Genomic DNA, 14314 nt, shown 5'->3' with positions numbered 1-14314 from the left:
TGTATTTTTATCTCCCTGGAAATAGCTCTTGGACCTGTGAATCAAATTCTTTAGCCAGTGAAGCTGATTCTGATTTAATATAAGCCACATTCTTTGGTTTGTTGCTTGGTGTTTTTCGTTATTCTATTTCTTACTCCCTCTTTTAGAGTGTATATGTGTTGTTTCCCTAATGATTTGTGTGATTATTCCGTGTTGATAAAACTACTTTTGAAAGCATAACTTTTGCAAGAAAACAATTACTTCACACTGAAAGAAGCTGAACTACAACAAAGCAGTCCTTGTGAGAAATATAGTTTGACTGACTAAAGCTACTCAGAAAAAGTTGTTCAACCTACTTTGTAAGAAATTATCATTTCGACAATGTACATGTGATATGAAATTTTAAGGATTTACAATACAAACATGCCAGTCAAAACTGCCTTAATCGAGTTTATCACAAAAGTGCACACTTATTCACAGGTCATACATAAACCAAAACAAATAAAATATCCCACTATCGATGGGAATGTGCAGGAAATGTCAGCTTTGGTTTTGTATCCAGTGTCCACCAGTCAACTTCTCCAGTCATTTGTTTATAAAAGCAGTAATTAGTACTTATGACTAACTGTGGTCAGTGGTGAATGAAGTGCCTGAAAGCCACACTTGAGTAAAAGTACAGATATCTTACCAGAAACTGACTTTGGTAGAAGTTAAAGTCATCTATTAGAATATTACTTGAGTGAAAGTCTTAAAGTGTCTGATATTCACTGTACTTAAGTATCAGAAGTAATTTTATGATAACAAATACACTCAAATATTGAAAGTAAAAGTGCAATCAAAGGCTGGTAATAAAAAGCAAGCAGTTTATTTCTTCTTCACATCTATACCACCTTAAAAAATGAAGCTTGAAGAAATCACAACTCAAAATCCCTTCCTTCCCTATTTTGTAGTGAGTAACCAAGATGCTTAGTGAAAATGTATTTGAGTAAAAGTATACATTTTATTTAGGACTTGTAGTGGATTTTTTTTTTTTTTTTAAAAATAACAGAGAAACAATAGTAAAATAAAAAAAATAATAATTCCTTTCATTTTATAGCCCACAATTTTGCAGTGATTTTCAGTGGTTAACTAAACAAACAAAAACAAAAAGGCAAAAAAAGTTATTTAACTACTTGAATCACAATGTAAATATGAATATAGTATATATATATTTTTAACTTTAAAAGTAAAAAAAAAATACATAAATATATTTAAATTTAAAAAAATACAAAGAATGATTGAATCTGAATTTATTTTCAATCAATTAAACAAAAAAACAAAAATTAATAAATAATTAATTAATTTCCACAGCTGTGCTCTCATTGGCTATCTCAGGGTAACGTCAGTGTTACGCGCCTTCCTATTGGCTGTCGGATTGACGCCTATATTCGTCTGTCCTGACAGCAGGGTGAAGGTGAACCGGGCCCATCTCTCTCTTGTCTACCCGTCAGTGGAAGCACCCTCTCCCCGTCTCCTCCTTCTGCACCGGGATCACCTGCCTAGCCCCGAGCCATGTCCATATTCAGCGATGTCCCGCAGGCTCCTCCGGTGGCGGTCTTCAAACTGACCGCTGACTTCAGGGAGGACAGCCACCCGCAGAAGGTGAATCTGGGAGTTGGAGGTAAGTTGAGCTACTGCTGCTAATGCTAACGCTAAGCTAGCTTGCTGGAAGTGAGTCAGCCCACTAAACGCTGCCGCCACCGGCTGTGTTTGTTAGCTTCATTTAGCTATGTAGCTTTAAACGTCCCCTCGGTGCGGTGCTGGGGGTGCAATGCTATCAAATATTAGCAGCTCTTTGATTTGACCTTCGCTACAAGCTAGCAGCGAAGCTAACGAGCTGGAGCATAAATTAGCTTCATGTTGACAGCTCTCAGCCCAGTATGAATAGGGAAGCAGAGCTGACGTTTACACCAAAAGCACGAGACTAGAGCCACGGTGCGAAATATACAGCAGGTGTATTGCTTGTTTTCCTGTCTCACCTGTGTCCTTGGTGATACATATTTTACAGATGATATGTGTAGTCTTTATTGATAACCAGCCTGAAAACTTTAACTCAGTGGTCTGGTAATTTCAAAGCAGCTTCATTTTGATCATCTCATCTTGCTCGTCCTACTAGTTTTGAAGCTGTCACATCACTGTGTACTTGTTGCATTGTGACAGGTGCCAGGGATGATGTCATCTTTAATTAGGGCCTTTGCAGGATACTTGAGAAACAACTGTTATTATTGCTGGTATGGCATGACAGCTTATTTGGTTACCTTGTGAAGGCTGGAGCTGCACGACTGCAACTCAGTGCAGCACGCTGTATTTGTAACACCAGAGTACCTCAAAAACAACAAGATTACAGATAGTTTAGCTTAGTGTGGTTTAAAGGTCCAGTGTGCACGTTTTGGGGGGATTTAGTAGCATCCAGCGATGGGGATTGCAGGTTGCAACCAGCTGAAACATCTCAGAGTCAGAATTCTATCAGTGTTTCTTGCTCAGGAGGTTTTTACCAGCAGTCGAATTATCCCCCAAAACAAACAGATCAGGTGATTCCGTCCATCCATTTTCATCCGCTTATCCGGGGCCGGGTCTAGGAATGCTGCGATCCAACTTTTTCACTTTTGATCTGATACTGATACCACAGCCCTACTGCCGATCCGATACCAGCGCATATTTCTATCTCTCTGTTCTGACCAATAGGTTCACTCTTTTTAGTACTTATTTTGTAATGTGGAATAATAGAAAAGGCTTGATCAAGTGCTATTCCTCAAAATGAGAATAACATACTTCCCGAGATGAATAGTCCACAACAGTAGGTTATTATGACAAAACTTGAGCCATTTATTAGATATTTAAAATTTTAACATAAAATAGGCAGTAGCATTAAATAAAATAACATCTCTGTAGTGACTCTGAGACAAATTAGAAAACGCCAATATAAAAAAATCTGACAAATTTAAAAGAAGGCTTTGTTTGACATCGGTTACATAAATAAAAAAGTCATAACTTCCAAAGTCACTTATCTCCACTGCCAGTGGCAGCCTGGTGCTGCTGCTGTGTGTGAAACATAGAACTGCAGGGACCAAAGTTCACCACCCACAGAATATAAGTCCCCAGCTCCTCCTGGGAGAGCCAGCTGATTAAAACCAGTATACATAATGAATAAAAAAGATGCACGTTTCTCAGATGCTTGTTGACACATCACAGATGGGCCGCTGTCCCTGCACCTGCTAATGTGTGCTCACTTATTTCTGATCCAGATGTTCAGGAGGTTTTTACCGTGAGCTGAATTATGTGCTAGGTCGCCTCCTCTCCAAAACAGACCTGGTGTTTTAAACTGATACAAACACTGAATAAAGCTGCTTCACTTTACAAATCAGAGTTTCACTGATGGTGTTTGGTGTATCGGAGACGGGCTGCTAGCTCAGCACCTGCCAATGTGTGCACACCTTTTATTCTCTGTCAACTTAACATCCAGACGTTCAGGAGGTTTTTACCGGGAGCTAGATTATTTGCAGAGGTATCTTTCTCTCCAAAACATGCAACATGGACTCGGGCTACGATGCACTATTGCACCTCGTTGCCAAAACATATCTGTGTGCACAAAACCAGTTTGGCCTGTAAATAATTGGCAATGGCGAAAGCCTCACCCATGCAATCAAACCATTAGCCATGGTTTTATCTTTTATAGGACACATGAGTAGCAGTGCACTCTTATTGATTCAGATACTTGTTTGTGTGGGACTGAGAAGAAATCAATGGGAGCAGCAGCTGACACACGTCACAGATACATCAGTGTTTCTGTCCTCTTTGCCACCCTGTCCACATTTTAAACTCACTGCCATGAGCTGTGGTCAGGTGCAGTTTTGACCGTGAACTCGCCGCCAATCCAAAACCAACAAGCTACTTGTTTGACCTTGTGTCGTGAGTCTACAGCTGCGGTGAAGGCCTGATATTTGATACAGCTCTGCACAGGCCGGCATACAATCTGAGGGAGCACGAGTTCTTAAGGAGTCAAATATGTGCAACAGACACACACACTTAGACTATTCTGGATATTAATGGTGACCCTCAAAGGGTGTGTGACATGACAGTGAATCACTCACCCTTCCTCTGTGTCTCTTTAGCTTTTATCTCATGTTGAAGGTTATTGCTGTTACTACATTTAGGCTGCATACTTTGAAATAAACACATTGAAATACATCATTGCTTCAAGAAATCCAACTGTGAGTAACCAGAAGGCTTTGTGGCCCGGTGATTAAGTGCTGTGTTGCTTTGTGTCTCCTCCAGCTTACCGTACTGATGACTGCCAGCCCTGGGTGCTGCCGGTGGTGAAGAAGGTGGAGCGACTGATCGTGGAGGACAACAGCTTGAACCACGAGTACCTGCCCATCCTCGGCCTGCCTGAGTTCCGCTCCGCCTCCTCCAAGGTCGCGCTGGGAGAGGACAGCTCTGCCATCAAGGAGAACAGGGTGAGACGCACACACTGAACACTGTCGCTTTGCACACTGGGTCTGGTGCAGTTATTTTAAAATTGAGCATAACCTGGTTAACATTTTGTTCAGATGAGGCTGTTGACATGAGGATGTATGTGGACAGCACAGTGTGTGGAAATGTTCTTGTTTATCTTTCTTAACCAGATGACAAGATGTTGGTATCTACCCTGGAGTTTAGCCTAGTTGAAATGAAAATGTTTGTCAGTGTTTTCATCTGACTCTAGATAATATGACGAACAAGCAAACAAAACAGTTTTTCTTTTAAAACAGGTTATTTAGATCACGGGCCACACGCAGCACAGTTTGATGGGCCAGACCAGTAAAACCATTGCATACTAACCTATCTGAAAACATTGATCTACAAACAAATGAACAGCCCGTGATATCATAAGACAAATATGTCCACATTCAGCAGTATGACTCTCAGTTTTTCCACATTCAGTCAGTCGACTAATCACTTTCATTACATGTGCATGTGCTTTTTTTTTTTTTTCTTTTTTTTTTTCCATAATTTTCCACTCCCACTAAAGTGGACGCTGTTGAAGAAGCAGGTTAGGTCATCCTCTGCCTTACAAGCCATTCACAGTCTGAAGTTTCGTCAGTGCCTCAGCAGCAGGGTTCCACCCAAATTATTTTAAGACATAAGTCTGATACAGATTCTTTTGTACTGAAGCTGCTGGTTGACAATATTTTGCACAATGTTGAATAGTATTATTTCAGAGAGTTGTTTTCTGGTCTGGGTGGTGTTTTACATTGAGTATCTACTTACTGTTTAAGTTTCTCCTGAAGCCTGGCACCTCTTAGGGGGTGATCACACAGAAATGAGACGCTAGAGACACGGACACTTCAAAGACGCTTGAAACGCTGGAAGTGCTTATTCAATGCGCGCTCGCTACTGGCATCTGACGCTCAAAAAAGTTGAAAATATTTTAACTTTTCAGCGTCTACGCGCATCTAAAAACGTGCGTCTAAAAAGAAGCGTCTACAAAAATGCGCGTCTAAAAAAACGCCTGTCTAAAAAGACGCTTGAACGCCGGTCAGACGTGCTGTATCATAGGAAAGAAATGGTTTTACTGGCGTCGCGTTTCTAGCGTTTCATCTCGGTGTGATCGCTCCCTAAGTCTTCACAAGTGCATCAATATTCCGTGTGTTAAGTCATCTAGTGGGCCGGATTGAACCCTTTCGCGGGCTGGTTCTGGCCCCCGGGCCGTATGTTTGACACCCCTGGTCTAGATAAAGATGTGATATTATTAGTATTAGTGCGGCTGGTCTTTTTCATGCTATGTTTAATAATGTCCTGATTTCACTGACTAATAATTTACGTCCAAGGAGTGTAAGAATAGTCAATAATATTGTTTATTTGCTAGATATTTGTAGTCCATATAAAACATTATAAGTCTTCTTTTTCTTTTTCACAGGCTTTCGCAGATGCAAAGCGTTAACAGCACTATTCAAGGCACATCACTGTAGATGTGGATTCAGACATGACATTTTGTTGATTAAAAGATTATTTCATAAATCCCATAAATGTATATGACAGTTATTTGCAACCTTATTAAAAAGTCAGCTTTACAGTCCTGAGTTTTTTAAATTTAATTGATGATTCACAGCCGTGACGATATACGAGTATAACATCACGAGCTCGAGTGTGATATTGCTTTATACAACAGTTCAGCAGTTAAATAAGCAAGGTTGATTAAGAAATATTGAAAAATGAGGACAAAATAGATAATTTAAGCATTTTATTTGTCTTCCGCCAACAAAAATAGTTCCCTCAGGACTCCGCTGTCACCGTTGCTATGTAACGCAGACATGGTGCGCCAGGCACTTACTCTTTATACACATTTATCTGCACGTTTCCATTAATTGTGCAGCCGGTGAAATAAGTCTCTGGTGACTGCATGGTGGACTGTCGCTTCACAGGCACAGCCGACTCTGCCTTCTGATCTGACAGTATGTTGCTTTTCTCCAAGTCATTGAGCTCCGCTGATGAAACACTGACAAACCTGGATGTGTGCTCAGATGGATTCAGCTTCTCCTCTCCCTCATCTTCCTCTGATGACCATTCATAGTTCAATTCAAAACTTATTTTAGGAAATAAATCCATATTTTTGGCTGTTTGACAGTGGATGAATTAATTAGCCTACAACGCAACTGCTGACCTAACTGACACTAACCGTCAGTTTTGATTTGATTGTTGATTGCAATCAGCTGTGAGGCGGAGTGATACATACACAGTGAAATAACCGTGATGTTGTACTCCAATATTGTCACGGTTTTACTGTCTCTCGACCAATCAGATTGCAGGGCTGGAACTAACTGTTGTATAATAAATGTTTGACCTGGTCTCTTTATTCTTCTCATGTTTCATCCTGTTTCCCTCCTTCTGTGTCCTCTCTCAGGTGGGAGGGGTCCAGGCTCTGGGTGGAACAGGTGCCCTGAGGATCGGGGCGGAGTTCCTGCGCCGCTGGTACAACGGCGTGAACAACACTGCCACACCTGTCTACGTCTCAGCGCCTACCTGGGGTTAGTAGACAGCTTTGAAGCAAGTAATGAGTACAACTGTGATATGGAAAAAGAGTGCTCTAAATTCCCTAAAATTTCCTTGAACTTTTGCCGCTGCACCTCATTGCTACAGTCTCCTTGAACTTTTCATCATGGTGATTGACAAACTTTCTTGATTCTGTTTTAAGGATGAAAGGGAAGTTAGTAATGAGGGTCACTGTCAGTTTGATAGGTGAGTTGAGGTTTTAAACACCTGTTTTATGTGCTTCTTCCCTCCAGAGAACCACAATAGTGTGTTTGCTGATGCTGGCTTCAAAGACATTCGGCCCTACCACTACTGGGATGCTGCTAAGAGGGGCCTGGACCTCGCCGGGCTCCTGGACGATCTGGAGGTGAGATGAGTGAGTCCAAGCTGGTTCAGCTGATAAGAAATTAACGTTAGATAAAACTAGGATGGTGGAACTTTAATGTGGAATTTCTGGTAGCTGCTCAGGCTGAAAAAGAAGACAGAAGGCACTGTTAAGCAAAATTAAAATGGTAGCCGACAAAGATTGAGCTGTTTGGCTGTATTTGGGCTTTAACCAAGAACAAAAGGGTTAAGTAGTAGATGAAACAGACTCAAATGCAACTGACGTGCTGTTGTGGATCCCACTGCTTTTCTTGGCAAGTCTTGCCCCACTGTGCTGTGACTGGCTGAGCATCGACGTGTCTTTTAAGATGGTTAGGGTGAGGACAAAGAGGTCATGGTTCAGGCTAGTACCAGCCAATCAGTAGGGTTGGACTTGCTGAGATAACGTGCAGCGTGACTAGACTGTGACATGTGACTGAAATGATCTCCCTGTTGTCACTTGGTCCTGTGACTTGTCGTGTTTCTAATCATGTTTGCGTCTCACATCAAAGTGATGTTTACAACTCTAAACATCTACATAAACACTCATATAACTATAATATAGATGCCGATAATGCACCTTTTTAATTCATGACACGAACCACTTGAAGCACACATGAGGAAAAAAGTAACACCATGCAGCACAAGTTTAATGAAGACAACATTTCGATCCTACTTGGAACTATAATTATTCACTTTCAACTCACGAGCCATTTGCAGGCAACATCCACTACAAGAATCCAGTCTCCCTCCTGACTGTCATTCTTTGGAAACTGCATTTAGACCATCATCAAACATTAAACATTGTTTTAAATCATGATTTCAGTGCAGTCGTTTTATATGAGCTTCCTCTCTCAACAGAAAGCTCCAGAACATTCCATCTTCGTCCTCCACGCCTGTGCGCACAACCCCACCGGCACCGACCCGACCCCGGACGAGTGGAAAAAGATCGCAGAGATCATGAAGGTAAGATGATGCTGTTGCTGCGGGTTTAAATCATATGCAGATTATGGTGTCTGTCACATGATGTCACTGTTTCAGGCTCGTTGTGATGCAGCAGGGTTTTTTTTACATCTATATCCCAAACTAAATCGCCAAATTATTGATGTCTGCTTAAAAGAGTTTATAATTCAAACTGTATTCTTGGGCTGCTTTCTCATCTTTTACATCTTTCATATCTTCTTTTTCTCTCTAGAGGAGGAACTTGTTTGTGTTCTTCGACTCAGCCTACCAGGGTTTCGCCTCCGGCAGTCTGGATAAAGATGCCTGGGCCATCCGCTACTTTGTCTCTGAGGGCTTTGAGCTATTTGTGGCTCAGTCCTTCTCCAAAAACTTTGGCCTTTACAGTGAGTACACGATACTTGATTTATTTAGGGGTGATTTAAAGCATAACATACCCCAAGGGCTAGTATTTTAAAATAATCACATACCAAAAATAAGTTTAAACTAACACAGAGTATGGGTATTGTTTATAGAAACATGGACGATTCTTATCGTATGTTCTGTTATCAGATGAGAGAGTTGGCAACCTGACCATAGTTGCCAAGGACAACGAGAACCTGACCCGCATCCTGTCCCAGATGGAGAAGATTGTCAGGACAACTTGGTCCAACCCGCCGTCTCAGGGAGCACGCATCGTCAGCAAGACCCTCAACTGCCCCGAGCTCTTCGCTGAATGGTACGCTCCGAACAGTCAGCGTGTCCCAGAGCTGCTGGTGACGCTTAAGCTTGAGCCAGTTAGTGTTAGCTAGCTCACTTACCATGTTAACTGCATGTATTTGAATGTGTAGCACTAAATATTAGCATGTTAGATTGCTAAGTGTTTTTAGGGCTGCGTCTGGAGTAACTCCATCATCACTGTAGTTTCTTTAAAGTGATTAATAACTTTCGATCGCGACTAAATTGAACCATCGTCGTTTTGTTGCATCACTGACAGGTGCAGTGTTGCCTATCTGTAATTTACATGTCTAGAACACAGATATGCAAAGTGTTTTATTGTGTAAAAATGTGTCATACATGCTCTACCCTCAGCGAAGTGCACATGAAACTTTCACAAGTTTCTTTTAAAATATTTAAGAAACTGTTGGGGGCTTTGAGAAAGTTGCAGTGAACTCAATTTATCTCAGCTAAGGAGTCAACTCCACTGTTTTTCTCATTTCTTGCCTCGTGTCTTTTTCTTTTTCCCCTCTTCTCCTTCCTCTCCGCTCCCTCCTGTAGGAAAGGTAATGTGAAGACCATGGCAGACCGCGTCCTGCTGATGAGGGATCAGCTGAAGAGCAAGCTGCAGGGTCTGGGCACCCCGGGGACCTGGGACCACATCACCCAGCAAATCGGCATGTTCAGCTTCACCGGCCTCAACCGTGAGTGGAAACATACACACACACACACACTCATAGAGGAGCCTCCAGCTGGTGATATCAGGGTTGTTTAGTGAGTGACGACATAATCCTCAGTTTGTGTCAGCAGTTGTCTTCATGTAAAATATTAAGGGAGAGTAATTATTCACACATCACTCAGGTGCAAGGCTATCAAAACAGTGTACATGGGGAAAAAAGTCTGCATACTAACTCCATGCCACAAAATAGAAGAATAATAAAGACAACTTTCATTTCTACTTGTGAGAGACAGTTGTTTGAGAAGTTGAAACCACACCTATATTTATTTATAGTGCACACCCATAGGCTGACAGGCTCCGTGGGAACAGGTGTTGTTAACCATCTAAATCCCTCAGGGTGATAAAACACTCACACTCACTCATGTTCATGTAGAATATTACCATGAGTATGTATTAACACATTTATCAAGTGGCAACTGCTGTCTGGTTAGGATGCAGCCAGATGCACAAACTGACCCAACATTTATCTGTTTATCCATATTATGTAAACCACTTTACAAACTAAGACCCAACTTGAGGTGTACCATCATCTGACTGCTCATGTTTCTTGCCCTGTCCGATTTCTTTTCATTGATGTTACCTTGTTTTAAGATTTCAGTATCTAACTTAGGGAGTGCGGTGTGAAAGAACGCTGAAAATAAGACCCAGTTTGAGTGTGAAAGTTTATTCTTAACCTTGCAAATTGTATGTTGACAAAACTATCCTACCTCAAGGTTCACTTAAAAGGAATATTTCACTTATATTTCAGTTACTCACCCTGTGTTACTAACACCCACTAACATTTGGCTTTTGTACTTAATGGGAAAGGCTACAATTGGCATTCACTACCAGGACAAATGACTCTGCAGTAGTCATGACTATTTATCAGCTCCAGCTCCGATCGGCTTTGATTGATGGTGTTGAAAATACAACACCTGGGTGGATAAGCTAATTTTAGCCTCTTTGCCAGCTTGGTGCAATGATGCACTGCCACAAAATACCATTCGTCTCCGTCTAAGCGCTCAAACATTGTTCAAAATTGAGTCTGTACCAAGAGAGAGACTGAATAAGAAAGGGAATAAAAAAGAAATAACCACTGTAACATTTTCACTGGCCTCATGCTGCTTTTTCCTTATTAACTAACCTGTTTTCCTGTCCGTCTGTGGCATAAACGTGACACATTGTGTTTGAAAACCCTGCATACAGGTGCTAATTTACAGGCGTACGCGTCTTATTATCCAATCGTGTGCTCAGTGCTTTATAAACATGTGCATTTTCACTTAAACCTTACCACTGAAAAACAGTGTTAACAGCCCTACTCATGGACAAGTAGTGCGCCTGAGCAAATTCGTGCACTTGAACTTGACTCAATGAACTTGAACTTAACCCTTTGACTTTAATACATCAAGATTTTCCTGTGTATGTGGATTCTTAGTTCGCTGTGGAGGCATGTGAGAGAAACAGTTTCCTTCACACATGCCACATCCATCACAGCCTTCCTCTTAGCGTGCTCGGTGTAGTTAGATGACAGCGTCATGGATCACGTTCTCCAGGAAGACCTTCAACACAGCGCAGGTTTCCTCGTAGATCAGGCAGGAGGTACGCGTCACTCCACCACGCTTGAGTCCTTTTCCTCCTTTGCCTCTGCCACTCTTCTTCTCTGATAAGTCACTGTGCAAGGTGTTTCTTCATTCAGCTTATTTTCAGGTTATTTAATCGAGGTGTTTTATTGCTGCTTAAATGTAGTCGACTAAATAGCTATGTAACACATACGTCCGATAGTTGTTTTATATGGGTGACATTCTGGAATATTAACGGCCATATTGTCTGTCAAAATAAAGTCAGATGTAGTTGAACATTCCAGAAAAATCTAGTCAGAGAATCTTGAGTGTAGTGAAGTGTAACAAAGCATCAGTTCTTCTTCTACACCATGTGTGACCGTCACTGTGTCGTCATGTGTCTTACAGCCAAACAGGTGGAGTACATGATCAAAGAGAAGCACGTGTACCTGATGGCCAGCGGTCGCATCAACATGTGCGGCCTGACCACCAAGAACATCGACTATGTCGCTCAGTCCATCCACGAGACCGTCACCAAGGTCCAGTAAAGGCTGCTCCTGTCCGCCCACTTCCTGCCTCCTGTACGCCACAGGAAGTAATCGTCTTGTCTGTGCCCTTGTACCCCTCCCCTGCTCATCCTCGCCTCCGATTGGTTAAACTGCAGCAGGGATTTTGCAGTTGAACCAATGAGAGGGGGGATGCTTTACTGTTCTCACATGAAGGTATAAACCTTTGGGAGGTGCAATGATTTTAGGAAGACACTTGAACGCACAAAGTCAGGTCTCACCGTCAGCAGAGCTCCACACCCAAATGTGTAAAATGTCTTTTTACCCAGGTCCCTTCATTTTTAGACTTCCTGTTTTTGTGCTATCCAAATCATTTCTGGTCACAAAAGATCACTCGTTTTCTCAGTCGTTTATAGCACATCAGGGGATTGAATAAGATGTGTCTGTAATATTGAACAAAATGCCACTCAGGTGGGTTAATGTAAATAGGTGTAAGCACTGTTAGAGGTCCTGATGTGTCCCGCAGAAGCACTGGAGTCCAACTTCACTTCAGCTCGGAGCCCGTAACAAATCAGAAAGATTATGACTCCTTTTTCCAGCCATGAGATTTTACAATTTCAGAAATTAAATACATTTTTATTTTATGAATAATCATTTCATCTCAGGACTTTTCTTATGCTGAAGTTTTAGGAAGGGCATTATGAGCACAACGGTTATTGTCTCTGTCATGTGACCAGACTGAAAGGTCATTTAAAGGTAAATGCATGTGCCTGATGTTGTCGGTTTTGCCTTTGTCAGACCTGTGCAGCTACGTAGAAGATCATAATGTTAATAGAACGTCACAAAGTGACTCTGTGCCATCAGCGAACAAAATCACCTCCTTTCTCTCCCTGCTGTTATTTTCTCTCCACCCTGCAGTGCCCTTATTGTGTTGCAGAACGCCTCTGTAAAGCCGGTTGTTGTAATGACCTCAGAGCCTGACACTTGTTGGCCACATAACCACACTCCCATGTGGTGTTGTTTGTAATGGCACACGGCAGTATGTGTGTTCATGCTGAAATAAATTATATACAGGAACCGAAGCTTTCCTTTCTGCCTGTTTTTTGTTGTTGTTTGTTTTTTCAAATTTTCAGGCTGTTACAGTTTCTACAATATCTATGTGTTTGAAGTAAAATCTCATGTGACAATCATTATTATATATTTTCTTATATTTAACTTTATTGTGTAGTATGGTGATAACAGAACAAGTGAAAACAGGTGAGGAAGAGACATACAATAAAAAATAAAGACCAATAAAATCCAGCAAAACAAAATAAAACAATACAGAACAAGGTGTAGAGCACAGGCTGAAACTGGTGGGAATACAGGCACAAACTGGTATCCAGCAAAGCAAAGGTAGCAGGCTGGTAGGTCGCAGGCCGACACCAGAGCCGACCATAGAAAAGAGCAACCTCATAACACGAGGAGACGCCACAGCAACAGAAAAGCTGGTGTCAAATCAAATCAAAGTGAGAAGAGAGACCAGAAACTTCCTCTCTGGTGAGGTGGCAGCTGGTATCAGTTGTGGGCAATGCCCAGAAATCACGCTCACATCACGATTACAATGACCAACATGATCATAGTTATCACTTTTAAGAGTTACTGTTAAAATGTACTGAAATGTACCTCACTCTGTAAGGCTGAAATGTCTCCAGACTGCTGTCACTGCCTCCTGCCATGTTTTCACTGATGAAAAATGTCAGGGAGACTGTTGCCAACTTTAGTTGATGTTGGACAGTATTTACTGAATTTTTGAAAGTGCAGTACTCATAGTTTTAATGGTAATTAAAAATTTAAATGTTGATACAGACCATCTGGAATTTCATCATGAAACCAGTAACCGTTTCATCCCTAGTATAAAGGAAGTCGTCCTGAAACGAATAAAAAGACAAGGTAATTTAGATTTGGACATAAACTTTGTCCCTTGTAAGCTCTCACGTCCAGCTTTTTTTTACTGCACCTACTGGAAATACTATTTAAATTTCAATAGTTAAATGATAATCCGACAATCTCAATCCCAAACAAATTGGTTCCTACAGGAGACGAAGATCTTTTTTTAAAATATGTCTCTCAAATATTTATTTTCAACTTTAAAAAAGTGGAATATTTTTTAACGGTTGTAGTTGCATGTAGTTTTAGTTTAGTTTTCTGGGGAAAAAAGTTTTCTGATGTGTGTTCACAGTTTTTGGACAACAATGGCACAGTGAAATGTTGCATGCAATTTTTTTATTAATAACACAAACACAGCGGGTTGGGCCACATCACTAGATGCAAATCAAACACTACTACAGCTTCCAGCACTTCGTCTCACCTGTTCCTGTTCCTCGTCAGACAGCCAGTTTAATTACTGCCAATCGTGTGACTGCACAGAAGGAAGCGTGCAGCTACTGCTAGCTCACGTAGCACCACTGAGCTAGCTAACGTTACAGCTCAGCCGAGGAGGA

At 41.4% G+C, this 14314-nt stretch overlaps 1 protein-coding gene across 1 annotated transcript; it reads left to right on the top strand.

Moving 5' to 3' along the window:
• Positions 1–1422: 1422 nt before the first annotated feature.
• LOC126390315 (aspartate aminotransferase, cytoplasmic-like) lies at positions 1423–12913 on the top strand. Its single transcript, XM_050044562.1, has 9 exons — positions 1423–1639; positions 4294–4475; positions 6902–7025; positions 7284–7396; positions 8254–8358; positions 8588–8738; positions 8905–9070; positions 9610–9752; positions 11734–12913. The coding sequence occupies exons 1-9, from the start codon at positions 1531–1533 to the stop codon at positions 11871–11873; spliced, it is 1233 nt and encodes a 410-aa protein (XP_049900519.1). The 5' UTR covers positions 1423–1530; the 3' UTR covers positions 11874–12913.
• Positions 12914–14314: the final 1401 nt, after the last annotated feature.

The sequence above is a fragment of the Epinephelus moara genome, chromosome 5 (assembly GCF_006386435.1).
Source record: "Epinephelus moara isolate mb chromosome 5, YSFRI_EMoa_1.0, whole genome shotgun sequence".
Classification (NCBI taxonomy): domain Eukaryota; kingdom Metazoa; phylum Chordata; class Actinopteri; order Perciformes; family Serranidae; genus Epinephelus; species Epinephelus moara.
The sequence above is the reverse complement of the archived record's forward strand: the minus strand, read 5'-3'. Positions and strand labels throughout refer to the sequence as shown.

Excerpts from the sequence above, each read along its gene's own strand:
- LOC126390315 (XM_050044562.1), top strand. The coding sequence starts at position 1,531 with ATGTCCATATTCAGCGATGTCCCGCAGGCTCCTCCGGTGGCGGTCTTC. Across the intron at positions 8,739-8,904 it reads CAAAAACTTTGGCCTTTACA|ATGAGAGAGTTGGCAACCTG; the intron begins GTGAGTACACGA and ends TTCTGTTATCAG. Across the intron at positions 9,071-9,609 it reads CCCGAGCTCTTCGCTGAATG|GAAAGGTAATGTGAAGACCA; the intron begins GTACGCTCCGAA and ends TCCCTCCTGTAG.